The sequence below is a fragment of the Bombus affinis genome, chromosome 5 (genome assembly GCF_024516045.1).
Source record: "Bombus affinis isolate iyBomAffi1 chromosome 5, iyBomAffi1.2, whole genome shotgun sequence".
Lineage (NCBI taxonomy): Eukaryota > Metazoa > Arthropoda > Insecta > Hymenoptera > Apidae > Bombus > Bombus affinis.
This window is the reverse complement of record NC_066348.1, coordinates 9,056,013-9,070,593: the sequence shown is the minus strand read 5'-3', so window position 1 is coordinate 9,070,593 and position 14,581 is coordinate 9,056,013. Positions and strand designations below refer to the sequence as shown.

At 28.3% G+C, this 14,581-nt stretch overlaps 5 protein-coding genes across 9 annotated transcripts; 2 read left to right on the top strand and 3 right to left on the bottom strand.

Moving 5' to 3' along the window:
* The first annotated feature begins 124 nt into the window (after positions 1-124).
* Positions 125-2,682, top strand: LOC126916130 (sorting nexin-12). Its single transcript, XM_050721554.1, has 4 exons — positions 125-432; positions 1,196-1,291; positions 1,457-1,581; positions 1,679-2,682. Exons 1-4 carry the CDS (start codon positions 268-270, stop codon positions 1,782-1,784), a joined length of 492 nt encoding a protein of 163 aa, XP_050577511.1. The 5' UTR covers positions 125-267; the 3' UTR covers positions 1,785-2,682.
* A 637-nt stretch (positions 2,683-3,319) lies between these two features.
* LOC126916121 (protein PFF0380w) lies at positions 3,320-5,526 on the bottom strand. 2 transcript variants are annotated; one of them, XM_050721536.1, is made up of 4 exons: positions 5,072-5,526; positions 4,728-4,910; positions 3,534-4,659; positions 3,320-3,450 (listed from the first exon to the last, which is right to left on the bottom strand). In XM_050721536.1, exons 1-4 carry the CDS (start codon positions 5,264-5,266, stop codon positions 3,368-3,370), a joined length of 1,587 nt encoding a protein of 528 aa, XP_050577493.1. In that variant the 5' UTR covers positions 5,267-5,526; the 3' UTR covers positions 3,320-3,367. The 2 variants fall into 2 exon arrangements, with proteins under 2 accessions (XP_050577493.1, XP_050577495.1); XM_050721538.1 differs by having other exon boundaries at positions 5,061-5,187.
* Positions 5,527-6,082: 556 nt separating this feature from the next.
* Positions 6,083-7,699, bottom strand: LOC126916126 (cyclin-Q). 2 transcript variants are annotated; one of them, XM_050721549.1, is made up of 6 exons: positions 7,537-7,699; positions 7,150-7,283; positions 6,983-7,080; positions 6,678-6,896; positions 6,366-6,596; positions 6,083-6,285 (listed from the first exon to the last, which is right to left on the bottom strand). In XM_050721549.1, the coding sequence occupies exons 1-6, from the start codon at positions 7,572-7,574 to the stop codon at positions 6,190-6,192; spliced, it is 816 nt and encodes a 271-aa protein (XP_050577506.1). In that variant the 5' UTR covers positions 7,575-7,699; the 3' UTR covers positions 6,083-6,189. The 2 variants fall into 2 exon arrangements, with proteins under 2 accessions (XP_050577506.1, XP_050577507.1); XM_050721550.1 differs by lacking the exon at positions 7,537-7,699 and adding an exon at positions 7,406-7,455.
* Positions 7,700-7,832: 133 nt separating this feature from the next.
* LOC126916123 (alpha-methylacyl-CoA racemase) lies at positions 7,833-11,748 on the top strand. 3 transcript variants are annotated; one of them, XM_050721544.1, is made up of 6 exons: positions 7,833-8,300; positions 8,551-8,689; positions 8,774-8,915; positions 9,014-9,133; positions 9,217-9,463; positions 9,555-11,748. In XM_050721544.1, exons 2-6 carry the CDS (start codon positions 8,582-8,584, stop codon positions 10,060-10,062), a joined length of 1,125 nt encoding a protein of 374 aa, XP_050577501.1. In that variant the 5' UTR covers positions 7,833-8,300; positions 8,551-8,581; the 3' UTR covers positions 10,063-11,748. The 3 variants fall into 3 exon arrangements, with proteins under 3 accessions (XP_050577501.1, XP_050577502.1, XP_050577500.1); XM_050721543.1 differs by having other exon boundaries at positions 7,843-8,300; positions 8,990-9,133; XM_050721545.1 differs by lacking the exon at positions 8,551-8,689 and having other exon boundaries at positions 7,839-8,300; positions 8,990-9,133.
* A 91-nt stretch (positions 11,749-11,839) lies between these two features.
* LOC126916124 (serine/threonine-protein phosphatase 2A activator-like) lies at positions 11,840-14,089 on the bottom strand. The gene is made up of 9 exons (XM_050721546.1): positions 13,918-14,089; positions 13,573-13,798; positions 13,413-13,498; positions 13,099-13,302; positions 12,821-13,038; positions 12,621-12,745; positions 12,431-12,531; positions 12,243-12,350; positions 11,840-12,163 (listed from the first exon to the last, which is right to left on the bottom strand). The coding sequence occupies exons 2-9, from the start codon at positions 13,598-13,600 to the stop codon at positions 12,032-12,034; spliced, it is 1,002 nt and encodes a 333-aa protein (XP_050577503.1). The 5' UTR covers positions 13,601-13,798; positions 13,918-14,089; the 3' UTR covers positions 11,840-12,031.
* Between the last annotated feature and the right edge of the window lie 492 nt (positions 14,090-14,581).

Genomic DNA, 14,581 nt, shown 5'->3' with positions numbered 1-14,581 from the left:
ATTGACTCCTGTTTAAAGGTCGAATTTTTCGCCACAGTTGAAAACTACGGTCGTATTTGACAACTCATTACTAACTGTGAGTTTAGTTCGTGGGTTTCCTCTCTACGTCCATTTCTTCGTGCCATGATCACAGATATAACACATGAGAACAAATTGTGTCAAGTTTCTCACCGCTGTCATTTGACGAAGTTTCGTTATTCACTGTATCGGATTTGTGTTTCTTAGGTGGTCTTTAAGCGGTTTAATTAATTTACTGTTGAAAAAGGTATGGCGGATACGACAGTGGACGCTACACGTCGTTTAAATGTTAAAAAACAAACACTGGATGACGCTTATGCAGCGCCTGCAAATTTTCTCGAAATTGACGTGATTAATCCAATCACACACGGCGTCGGCAAGAAACGGTATACCGATTATGAAGTTCGCATGAGGGTGAGTGATAGGCCCTTATTGTTTTATTTCATAATTTCATTCTTTGCCAGTTAATGAACGTAACTGAGCATTTTTTTCATTCTGATGTCAGGTTCTCTTTTGCAGTTTCGATGTATAAGATATCGTATTTAAATATATAAACTTTGTATTTCTCCAAGTATAAAATTTGTTTAATTTCTATTTACTCGTCAATTCAATAAATTAATAAATTTTTTCTGCAATTAATGATATTTTCTGTGAAAAAAAATTTCGTATTGCGGTTAATACTTATGTATATACAGTCACGGTATTGTTAAGCCCTGTTTAATAATTTATGAAAGATTATTAAAAAATTTTTATATTTTCAATATTTTTTTTCACATTAATTTTGTTTTTTAATACGAAAGTAATGCTAGTGATGGCGTTATTAGGACTGCTAATTTTATTGTGGACATTAACCAAATCTATCATGGGCTGTGTCTGCTATCTTACTGTTAATGATAAAATTGGGTAGATACAAAAATATGTATACTGTTGAAGCCAGTTATAGGCCTTAGATTAATATATATGAATCGCATTCCAGAATTCAGGGGATAATAATATACATAAGCAAATTTTTTGTAAAATTTATATTGAAATTATTCTAAAATATTATTATGTATATCTTATGATCTTCTTGTTCTTTTAAATAGAATTAAATATAAATTTTATATTACAATCTTTCTTTTGTATTATATTTGAAATATTGAATAAATGAATTATAAAAGATAATTCTTTATTTCAGACAAATCTACCAGTTTTTAAAGTAAAAGATTCCACAGTAAGAAGAAGATACAGTGATTTTGAATGGCTGAGGACTGAACTAGAAAGAGATAGCAAGGTCAGTTGGTAAAGTATATGTAAAACAAATAAAAGTAGAAGTTAAATTCTTTTAAACCAATGATAATATTGATATCTCATAATAGAGTTAGAAAAATCAATACGTTTTATTTTTTACTAGAAAAACAACAGTATTAGTAAATAGAAAATGTTAATGAACTTACAGATAGTAGTGCCTCCATTACCAGGGAAAGCTTGGAAGCGTCAGATGCCTTTTCGAGGAGATGATGGTATTTTTGAAGAAGATTTTATTGAAGATCGAAGGAAAGGTCTAGAAGCTTTTGTTAATAAGTAAGTACATATTAACCAAGTTAAATATACATTCCATTTATTTTTAATATGTAAAAATATTGGATAAATTATACAAAAATCTTACCTGATATTTCAGAATAGCAGGACACCCATTAGCACAGAATGAACGGTGTTTACATATGTTTCTGCAAGAACCTGTAATAGACAAGAACTACGTACCTGGAAAAATACGTAATACATAAGTTACAATAAGACTTATTGCAAGTATATTTTCCTCCCCACCTTCAATGTGTAAAGTTATATTTGAAAAGTTATTTTAAATCTTTAAGTCTAAAATTTATTAAGATCCTTCTGTATTTATGCAATATTTAATCGAGCTTTTCACACTGTGATGTTGAATCAGAACTTGCTTTTTAAAAATTGTGTTTCAAACACATAACTAAATATTTAGAAGGATCTTATTATTCATATCATTATCAGTCATAGGGAAGAATTAACTAAGTTTTTTTCTTTTAATCTTTCTTCTTTTAATAATACTGTAGTTTGATAAAAAAAACTTATAACATTGACATTTATCATTTTCAGAAATTGCAATATAATGTTGTATACAACAAATCAATTAATATATAAATATACAAAATTTATGGATTTCAAAATATGGCTTAAAAAATAAAATATTAAGATAAAAATTATTTATTTACAAGTTATTCAATAGAAAACATAATAAAAATTTGATCTTCTTTAATAGCTTTTTATCACTCTTTTTTGTATATGAATAGTATCAATTTAGTAAAATAAATTGAATAATTAACTATACTACATTGTTTTCTATTGGATAACTCGTAAGTAGCAATAAGTTCATTTGTAAACAGTGCTATTGCAAATAAGTGGATAAGATAAATTGATTTGAGAATGAAGGTAAACCTCTCAAAAATTGTTTATAATTTGATATTCACTGCATAAGAAATACTGTTAAAAATCTAAAATTTACTAAACTTAGATCCTTGTTTATTAATGATAAAATATATATATAATTAAGGTGTTCTGAATCTACGCTCCTTGTTTTATTATGAGAATAGGATACAGGAATGATATTACTTCTGTACTGGATATAAAAGTAAAATTAATAATTTGTATATATATATTGTGTTTTCATATTTTCTAAACATACATTAGAAGCAACACTTTTTAAATATTTATAATTATCAAAGGGACTATGTACAGGGCATAGATTAAACTATTTTACAGTGTTTCAATTAAGTTATAATTTGTATTACAGGAGAACTTTCATTAAATATATTTCTTCTCTCATTAATATATAATAAATATATTTGTGTATAAACAAGTGCACACGTAACATTCACATAAGAAATATTGTCTATCAATATAAATAATACATAGGAACATACAAAAAATTAAGACTGTGACTTAAATGTCACTTTTAAAGCTCTAATATTTAAATAAGAAAATCTTAACACAAACGGGATTTGTCAGTATTTATTTTGATTAAAGGTATAACTTTCAATAAAAAAGAAGTAGTGTTGTAAATTCAAACTTCACTATTTCTTAACAAATTAAAAAAGATGGCTAGAAACAACTCACAAAATTATTATTCTTTTCTATTGATATTGCAGTCATCTTAAACACGTTTACATAAGTAATATTTAACACATTGTCTATACAATGAAATATGTAATTATGTCCTTCGTTGATCTCAAGCTTAGAACCTCTGAAATTTAAACAAATACAGTGGCGATAATTCGTGTTATGTAAAATGTTCTATGACGTTTCTTTTATTTAATAGATTCAACTATGTAACAAATGTTTATAGATATACATCCTGTTTAGTTCTAATGAAGTTTTTATTTTTGAAGTATGTTTCTATATACTTGCTTACACAGTCTTGTTCTGGAAAATAGAAATAAAGTATGTACCGAATATGAGAATATTTTTATTAAACATTTTAATAAAATATTTCAGTAGATACTAACCAGGAAATGTATTCTCAATAATAAGCATATCAGCTATATGCTTGGCAACTACTTTAAAGAGCTCTCTATTTTTTATTCTTCGTTTCTTATAGAACGGCATTAAGTATTTTACAATCCATGGTGCTATTCTTTCTTTACATGCTGTTAAATGTTCTTCTATACAAATTGGTGAAGCTGTTGTCATACCTTCATCATCACTTTCTCCAAATAATTCAATAAATTTTTCCTTAACTCTTCCATGTCTTCTACAATCTTTTAAAGATAATTCTGTCATTATTGCCTTTAGTTTTGATTCTTGATATACACGTTCAACAAGCCAAATATTGTTTATTCTACGTTTTTGCTTGTTTTCTGTTGTCTCATTTTCTGTTGATGATGATTTATTATTACTTTTTCTGGTTTTCATCTCTTTATAATAAATAAAACTATACTTCCCTGTATTTGTATTTGATGTTTTTATGTTAGTGTTCTTAACCGAGTTAATCTTTATGTCATTACTTTTAATCGTGTTACTAGAATCATTAGAATTATGTGGGAGAAGAGCATTAATTTCTTTATCCATATTAGCTTTAGTAACGCCTGAATGTTTCTCAATTAATGTCATAAGATCGCTACTATCATCACTGTCACAGAACATATCTTCCATGTGTTGCAAAAGAGAATCCTGTGTATTCTCATTGTCAATTTGGACATTGGATTGATTTGTAACTTGAATATTAGGATTATCTTGTATACGACTAAAAATATTGCTATCTTCTTCTTTTATTGTTTCTTCATCTAAATCATTGAATTTATTGTTTTCTATATCATTAAGACTAGTAGAATTGATAGTAGGTGAAGCTGTATTATTATAGACAGTCAACTGAGAAGATATATCATCCATATAGTCTTCATTTTCACCATTTATATCATCCTCTTCTTTATGCTTTAATATTTCCTTTGTTGAGGACAATTCATCGCAATTAGAGGTGATACATATACTTTGAATGTTATCTGCCCTTTCTAACTCCACCCATGAATTAATTGTTTGAACTCCAATGTCTACCTTAGATGGTGTGGTTTTCAAAAATATCACCAATTTTTTATAGGCTTTTTTCTCTGATGTATGTGATTTTACATCTGAAATCTATAAATATCTTAATTTCAACTATTAATCAATCTATCAGATCAAACTACATCAATAAACAGAATTACCAATTTCAATATATTTTGCCTGTATAAAGTGGTTTCTAAAGATGATCGAACTGCAAGTAATTCCATTTGATTTGCACACATTTTCAACTGACTACTCGGAATCTCTTCATTCTTCTCCTTATAACAAAGGATGTAATTGCTAAGTAAACATTTATGTAAATAGGAAAAATATATAGCACGAACCTGTAATTTAAATTTAATATAATACAAATCATTGAATTGAAACATAATTAAATATTTTTATACTTTACAGATATATATAGGTATTTAATTAATTAATTATAAATTACAAAAATAATTTTAATATGTCGAAGTGTTTAATGGATTTTTTACAGAAAACATGCCGTAGTAGTCAGTCGAAGAAATTCATCATTCGGATCAGTGGGAATGTGAAATTTGTTCGCTGAAAGTGAAGGTATTGAAATTGAAAGGAGATTGTTAATATCTTCGAGACTAGTGTTATCATCGCTATCCCAAATATCAAACTCTTCCTGATCTCGTTTCAACGTGAATGGTAAAAATCTTTCCATTTGATCCATCGTTGTGATGGGTTGTGAACAATTTCTTATCAAAATTTGACGTAAAACTATTTCAAACTTCTCACTGACAAATGCCGTACATATTCACCGGGCAATAATATTCGATGTTCGACTTTCTTGTGACTCAAATGCCCACTTATTATTTTATGACATGAATATAAATAGACATTAGGTTTTATATCAATGTTAGAATCAAACAAATAAGTATTTTTTTGTAATCAAACGAGAATAATTTTACTTATATCTATATATACATTTGACTACACAATAGCGATTTGCTAGCAACTAACTTCACACATGTCAGAACTCAAACTGTATTGTATAATAAATTGATTTTTCTATAACTTATAATACTAGTTAAACTTTAGGTAATGATTTCATACATATAAATTTTGTCAATATATGTTATTTCGGAATGTTGAGTAATAATTATTAATTGGGATCTATCAAGAATTACCCGCCACTTTTTTCTACATTAGTAAATTCAAAATATGCAAAAATTTATATGAAATATAGAAACAATTTAATGTTATTAAAAATTTTGATGTTCTAAAATTTCTTACTTTTCTAAATATTTTAATATTAATTAAGTAATCAAACTTTTCAAATCATTATATTTTATTATAATTTTATTATAAAGAAAAAGTTATTAATTTATTTTATATTATGATGGATACTATCAAGTTTGCATATTGGTAAATTAAAAAATGCACGTTGTTTTTTCCATACATTTTCTTATATTTCAAATATCATTGTCTTTTAATTTAAAAATAATATTAATGGTATAGAAAAATACAAAACACAAAATCAGAAATATTCTGTTTGATGATCTTGATTTATATTTGTACTCTTTCAATACCAAGTTTTATAAAAACGTCGAACTTGTGTTAATATACAATGAACTCAAATATCACTGAAATGCTTTAGTTATCTCTAGTTTCTGGTTCTTCATCGTATGCTGCCATGACTTTTTCCATTATCTCCCAAAGTTTATCTCTTGTTAGGTCTTTACAGAAGACCTGGAAAAGATAATAACTTTACCTTATGCTTTTAACCAATTCCTGATCTTCATAAATTTAAAAATATTTTTAATTGTTACATTAAACCAAGGTTGCTGGTCACATTCGTCCATTAATGGTACTACTACACCATAAATTTGAAGTGACAAATTAATACAAGCGATTGCTATTAAATTTGGTGGATAATCAAGTATAGCTGGGGAATGATGAAAATCTTGTAAAAGTGCCATGCTTGTTTTTGCAACTGGATATTTAGACCATTCTTCCTCTCCAAACCATGCTTGCAAAGATCGTAAATAATGTAACATATACTAAAATAATATTTTCTTATTTAGAATAATTATTTATGGTTTATATTTTAGTTAATATAAATTATATCATTTAGTACTAACTTTGTGCGGATGTACAGGAGTCGTTTGAAACTTAAGCATACGCATAATTAAAAGTTCTGCTTGGACAATTGCATCTCTCATGCTCCAATATTGATCTCCTAATTCTAATGGTTGTGATCCTCTATGTAATGTGCTGTAAGATACATTCATTACGTCTCTAATTTTCAAATTATCATCTTTCATTTTTCCTGCTAAGTAAAGACAAGTAGCAGCAATTAGCTGAAACACATGCACATTTATATAAATATAAATTATAAAAGACATATATTAGAAACTTTAATTGATATTATAAATTAATTATTTACACAATTATCATAACCTCCTGGAACAGCTTCTTTTGTAAACCTATGATACAATGTTGCAGCTGTAGCAATAGTCAGAGGATGAGCTTCCAGTTTTAAACCTATAATTTATGAAAGTTAATATCACTTTTCATTATTACAATATAAAACTTAATAATCAAAGAACTTACCACATTCAAATATAAATCGTGAAATTGTAAAACTATCACTGCTCTTTGTGTAATCAATCGTAATGCTCTTTTGCAAAGTGTTTCTCTTCTCCCGTTGCATAGCTAATACATCAATAACGTCTTTCATTTTGGAACTGTATGGATACAATATATTATTTTTAATTTATTACAAATTGTATATATGCATACATATAGTATTACTAAAAATATTGTAAAAATTGACTTAATCAAAGAAAATAATATATGTTTAACATACTATACTTTATCTGGAAAATGAAATTCATTAAACATTGTTGTAAAGTAACAGATAAAAATCACGAGCCGGCGTACAGTCAAAATTTCGCAAAAAAATTTATTTCAAATAATTCATGTATTTCCTTAAAGTACCTTAAAGTTTCCGTACTAGTAGGTTCCGTCGGATTCATTTTGGCGATATATATTCTATTTGAATTTGTCTACAATTAATATAATTTGTTTTGTTACAGGTTACAATATGTATTTATTTATTGCACACTGCGTATCAGTGTTACCAATTATCAATATATTTCCTTTCGTTAGTGACTTTAATACCAATATTAAAATAACTATATCCGATAAAGATTCTAGAATTACTGATTCTTGGAAATTAGAAATGAATAGAAGCTGTTGAAAATAAATATTATCTAATATTTAGTATGTATCTTTCAAACGAAAATATCTTAAAATTAAATAATGAGAATAGTATGGTTATTAAGATCGAATAAAGAAGGTTGACTTCGTTTTTCCATGCTCTGCAAGAATATTAAAAAATAGATATATGGTCTTATTTTTAAAAAATAATAATGACCTTGAAATCTCGTAAAAAAAAAAAATAATAATCATAAGAAAAAACTAATTCTACCATTACACGTGGTCCTTAAAATAATGTAACTTCATACAACAATAAATGGAGAAGATATATAAGTGAGATCCATTATAACGAGACGTGATAAAGTGCACGCGTACCGAGCGAAAATTCAAAGTCGATTTTCTCGAAAGCAAAGCCTCAAACGAAAAATTTTTATTCTATATTTTCGACTTCTTTTTTCACGTAGAATCACTCCCTTTTCGCATGTACCACCAGTTACCAACCACCCTATACGTGGTCCCATTTAACTGGACCACTCTATATGGTAAGGGTATAGTTTTTATTTTCATACAAATGTATTTAAATAATTTTTTAACAATGTAATATGTACCTCGTTTAATTAAAAATGAATTTTCACTTATATGTGAAAAAGATTTCATGATTTCTTAAAGAAATTTAATAAGTTTTAGTATTGTTGAATTAATTATTCATATTGATTTCTATCACTATGCAAGATTGCATAATTAACTTTGATACAATTGTAATTAAAAATATGTAAACTCATTCTGTGTTAGTTTTCATGGCGCAGTTTTACTGATCACAAGTATGCCTTTAAAAGGTATAAATGTATTAGAATTGGCTGGGCTAGCACCAGGCCCTTTTTGTGGAATGATATTAGCCCAATTTGGTGCATCTGTAATCAGAGTAGACAAGGTATAACTAATGATTAGGCGATCATGTTTTAAGCTCGTATTTTGGTCATGTATATATAAATTTTTAAATATTTATTTTTTATAGATTTATGGATCTTATAATGCCATTGATTGTCTGGGTCATGGAAAAAGGTCAATTGCGTTAAATTTAAAAGTTTATGAGGGTTCTAATATATTTAGGAAATTGATCAATCAAAGTGATGTGCTTATAGACCCTTATAGACCCGGTTTGTATTCTTTAATAAATATATTATTGTTATTATATATATATTTTTTTAGATATTAATTAATATTAAAATAGGAGTAATGGAAAAAATGAAACTAGGACCAGAAGAACTTATGGGAATAAACAAGAGGTTGATATATGCTAGGTTAACAGGATTTGGGCATAATGGACCTTATGCTAATATGGCTGGACATGATATAAATTATTTAGCTCTATCTGGTAATTTAAAAACACCATATGTATTCTAGCTTATTTTATTTTAAGTAAGACATATTTACTAAACTGCTTTTGATAATGTTCAGGTTTATTATCATTATTTGGACGTCACAATCAGAAACCAACACCACCAGTCAATTTAGTAGCTGATTTTGCTGGTGGTGGATTAATGTGTGCTTTTGGTATAATACTAGCATTATTTGAACGTAGCAAGAGTGGCATTGGTCAAGTGATTGATGCATCAATGGTAGATGGATCTGCATATCTAGGCAGTTGGTTCTTTAGATCTCAAAATGTGCCTGGATTATGGGGAAATCCTCGTGGTAAAAATATGTAAGGATCTCTAAGTTATATCATTATCTATTTCCTATTTCTTTTATAGTTTCATATAAATAAATAATTAAATAATATTTCTTACAAATAGATTAGATTCTGGAACACACTTTTATGATACTTATGAAACAAAAGATAAACAATATATGTGTGTTGGAGCAATTGAATCTAAGTTTTATGAGATATTTTTAGAGAAACTTGGAATTTCATCTCATGAAATGCCACAATTTGAGAATTTTGAAGAGAGCCGTAAAAAATTAGAAAAGATATTCAAACAGAAGACTCAAGCAGAATGGTGTGCCATATTTGATGGTACAGATGCTTGTGTAACACCTGTTCTAAATTTAAAAGATGTTGCATCACATGCACATAATAAGGAAAGAAATATATTTAAGACTGAAGACAATGGTTTGGTAACTCCAAATCCTGCTCCACGTTTATCTCGTACTCCTGGAATGTCTAAAAAACATGAAAGAAGTGCTAAATTGGGTGAGCACACTACAGAAATTCTTACTGAATTAGATTTTAAACCAGAAGAAATTGCTAATTTAATAGCAAATGGAATTGTTAATCAAGGAATGAAACATTCTAAACTTTAACACGTTGACGCCGGCATGCATCATCGGCGGATCACACGTGTCTGTCCCGAGGGGCGACAATGGGTTACACATGTATTTCACAAAATAGGTAGTGATCCAGCGCCGCCCCACGAAGCAGACAGTGAATTCGGGCGCCAGCGTCAACGTGTTAAGCATATAATTTATTCTCATTAAAATGTTTATATATATTTGTTAACTCATGCAATAATATAAGAAAGGTTGTTAGTGTCCTAAAAAGCGAAAAGCTAGCAGTTTATATTAAAGATTACTAATTACTCTATTTATTGACAATCAAAACTACTAGTAATCATATTTTTATATTTTCTTAATACAACTTATTGTCCTCAAGAAAATAAAGTACCAATACTAATGATAATTTTGTGGATATGCAAAATGGCTTTGGTATCTTTTATTGTTTCTGTCAGAATTTACAGGAAATAATATCAAAACAAATATTATTCCTATGACGTATATTTTGTGTATGTTTCATTTCTTATGCATGGACATGGCTGTTCCTGTTAACTCTTGAAGGTCAACACGAACAACGTGCTCTGTATAATTGTATGTTCTTCAGGCACAGTGTATGTATATTTATGGGGAAGAAACGAAAAATTGCACTTTCATTGTTTAACGATAAAAAATTAAACTTTAAACACTTAAATAAGCTGATACACTTTAAGAGTATATATGCGCACGTGATTATGCCCCTATTTGAGGATTGAATGTTTACAGTTGAAAGTTTACAGTGTATCTTGCTTGTATAAATGTTTGAGAATGTTTGTCTTCTACAAAAATTGAAAAATACCTGTACAAGTCGATGGATGAAGAATGTTTGTGTTCTCCTCGGAATGTCCGCGGTTTGTCTCATGTATTCAGAATGCACGTTGATTGGTTGTTATCAAAACTTAATTTTCTAATCAACGGTACCCTGACTGTCAGGACTATCTTTCCATGCGCTTTCTTCTGGTAAGGGCGTAAACTGAACTGACACGAGGTGTTCGTTTTTCCGGAAAGATCGTGATATTCCTCCTGGTCAGAAACTTTGGCAATTTGTACTGTTATAATATATTTCCAAATTATTCTTTAGAAATACTAAATTTATAACACATCTCTGGTTATTAAGTGTGCATTAAATTAAAATTCTAAGTAATTCTAAAAATATGCTGTCTATTACTTATAATATTTAATAATTTAAGAATTCAGCTCAAAAATCGCTTTCTTTGCGATCGTGCTAATAGCTTTACCGATGATGGCCTCATGTGCTTCTTTTGTGTGTACCCGACGGAACATCTTATGTGTAATATATATCTTAATAGTTTATAGTGGATAGTTCACTTTGCATATTTACATATATATTATGTTGAATTATTTATAATTGAGAGAGCGATATTATTATATTGATATATATTATTATATTCATATTATATATATAGCAGTATTATATATTATTATAAAAGCACTTGTTAGTGATACAATATTTATTCTATCATACAAGAGGATTCTTGTTAGTGGTTGTGTCTGTATACAAACAAATTGCTACTAACTGGGTGAAATTAAAAAGTAATCTATTTTAAAATATGTAAGTATTCATATTGCAGCAATTCTCGCGACAATGTGTGTTACATATTATGAACCATTTTTTGTAACTGATTAATTTTATTTACAATAAATAATCGTGTTAACTAATTTCTAGATTACCTTAGATAATTACTAACACATTGTTAACTAATATGACTGACATTTCCTAAAATAAATTTTTAATAATTTACAAATAAAATTTATATATAAAACACATATATTTTACGATTTAACAATGGAAAAATTGGTGCAGCATAAAAGCAACGTAATACAATTAATTGTGTCATATATCTTGAAATTTAGCATACAATTGCAACATAGTTTCATTATAAATATCGGATATTTGTTACAAACTACATCAACAGATATGAAGCATATTTGTACAATACCATTACTGAGTCGGTGGTGGTTGCAATGGTTGATCTCGACGAGGTCCCCTTTTAACAGGTGGAACAGACGCCGGTTTTATCGATAATAAAGAACCAAATAAAACGTGTTGTATAACAGGAAATTTTGCTAAAACCTGTGTATGATGTTTAAAACGTCATTATCTAATTATCATATTGATAAGTTTATGGCGAGTTGTTAGCAATAATATTTACCTCAGCTCTGTACATTTTAATAAGACCATTATTTACTTTGACCCAAGAAGATACTGCACTAACATTCCATAACTGATTTGAATGTTCAGCAAATGGACCTATCTTTACCTAAAATAACATTTGCTTTTAAAATATATAAAAACGGCTAACGTTACAATATAAGTGGGTGCATATATATGTATACAAACTTTTGAAATAAATTCAATACAACCAAGAAACATATATTGTTTGTTAAAAGCTTGAATAATATCTGGTTCAACAAAGTGACGAGGTTCTATACGAGGATGTCCTGAAATGTATATCATTTTTTGTGTACATTTATGCATATCTTTGAAATATATTATGATAAAAAATAAAAAAGTTGGTGCAAGACAATACCAATTAATTGAGCACTTCCCCATATAAATGGAACAAATTGATAGTCATCTAAGCTCCATACACCATGACTACCTGCTGGTTCCATCCGATAAGTTAATTGTAATCTACGCACTAATTCCAGATATCTTACAAAAAAGAAGAACTATTTTAATCTCTGGTAATACACAAAATATTAGAATATCAAGTTCAATAAAAATTACCTGTTAAATATTTTTACAACTACAGCTACTTTATCATCCTGTGTGAAAGCACCAATTTTGAACATACAACATAAAAACATTAAAAATGCCATTTCATGTCCTGTACCATAATCTATACGCGTTGGATTTCCAAAGCCTTCATATAAATACTGGACTATTTCTGGAACTGCTCTATGTAATTTTTCTGGCAACACTTTTTGTAATTCTGCTACTCCATTCTAAAATATTATGAATCAATAGATTTTGAAGATGGCTATATAAAAGTAATATATATTTACCTGTTGTAATCTTTCATGCCATTCTCTAAACGATTTGTTACCAAAACGTTGGGGCTGCTCAGTGGGAGGTATCTGTGTTATCCATTCATCAAATTCATTAAGCATTTGAACAATATTGGCTATTGTAGGACTTTGTGTGTATTCAGCATTTAAAGCTTTTCCCTGAACCGATTCGTTTAAGGCCAATATAAATCCCAAGTATTCCTAAAAAATATTTTTGCATGTTTTTTCATACGATAAAGATCCTTGAATACTGAAAATTGTTATAATATTAAATATCAGTAATAAAAAAGAAATAGTATGCAAATTCTTACAAAATATGCTTCTGATTTTTCCCAAACTACCATATCAGATGGTACTTTAATCGACTTTTTCGGGACAACGAATTCATGATCGTCGGCTACAATATAATTAAAAGGAAATTACTCGATATTATTAAATATATTTATTTTAATTAATGTTTGAAATACGTACGATTTACAGGTGACTTTGACGTTGACATCGTACTTATCACAGAATTTGGTTATTATTCATTGAAAATATACATATAATTAATAATAAACAAAAAAAGAAGATATATTTACGTTATATATACAAACACATGTATATAAGATGTATGCGAAACATTTGAGTTGCAAACGTATATTATTAAGAGTTAAATTGCTTTGGACATTCGTAATAGACACGTACGAACCCAACTCTGAAATCGTTAAAATTGAACAAGATAGATATTAAAAAATGTTTTTAATAAGTTGATTTTGACAACAACAAAATTTCATAAGGTCAAAAATTTATAGAAAAATTAAAGAATGCTCATACATATCTCTTTCACATTAAATCCACTAAAAGTTAACTAAATCTTCAAAAGTTACTGAAAATATATTTTGACCCACAATTATACAAAACAGGTTTCGACACTCATATACCGAAGCCTAGGGAAAACAGTACAAAAATTGAGTTTTGACTAGTTGTGAAAAATCAACATGGAAGACAAAAAGGTTCTCATTCTGCGCATGTGTGATGTGCTCTGAATGTCTCAGACAGAGACGGAGACGCTCAGTTCATCTTCGTCTGTCTCGCAAGAACGCGAATTTCGTTGATCATCCATGTTGATTTTTCATAATTAGACACGATTCAATTTTTGAACGATTTTCTCTAGCGAGTGTCGAAACCTGTTTATATGATCGTGTTTTAATCAGCGAGTCAAATCAGGAAAGATAAATAAAACCACGTGGTCAAAATCTAGGGGATACTAGGATTCGTAATTTTGAAATATTATAAATAGGAAGTTATTTTTCTAAATTTGAGCTTTTTAAGTTAAATTATATCAATTTTATGTTTATAGATCTCACTTACTATTACATATAAACAGGTCATATAAACAAGTTTTGTTACTCGTTAGGGAAAATCATCCGAAAATTGAGTCGTGAAAACCTAACATGAAAGATAATAAAGTTCCCTTTTTTGCGAGATAGACAGAGAT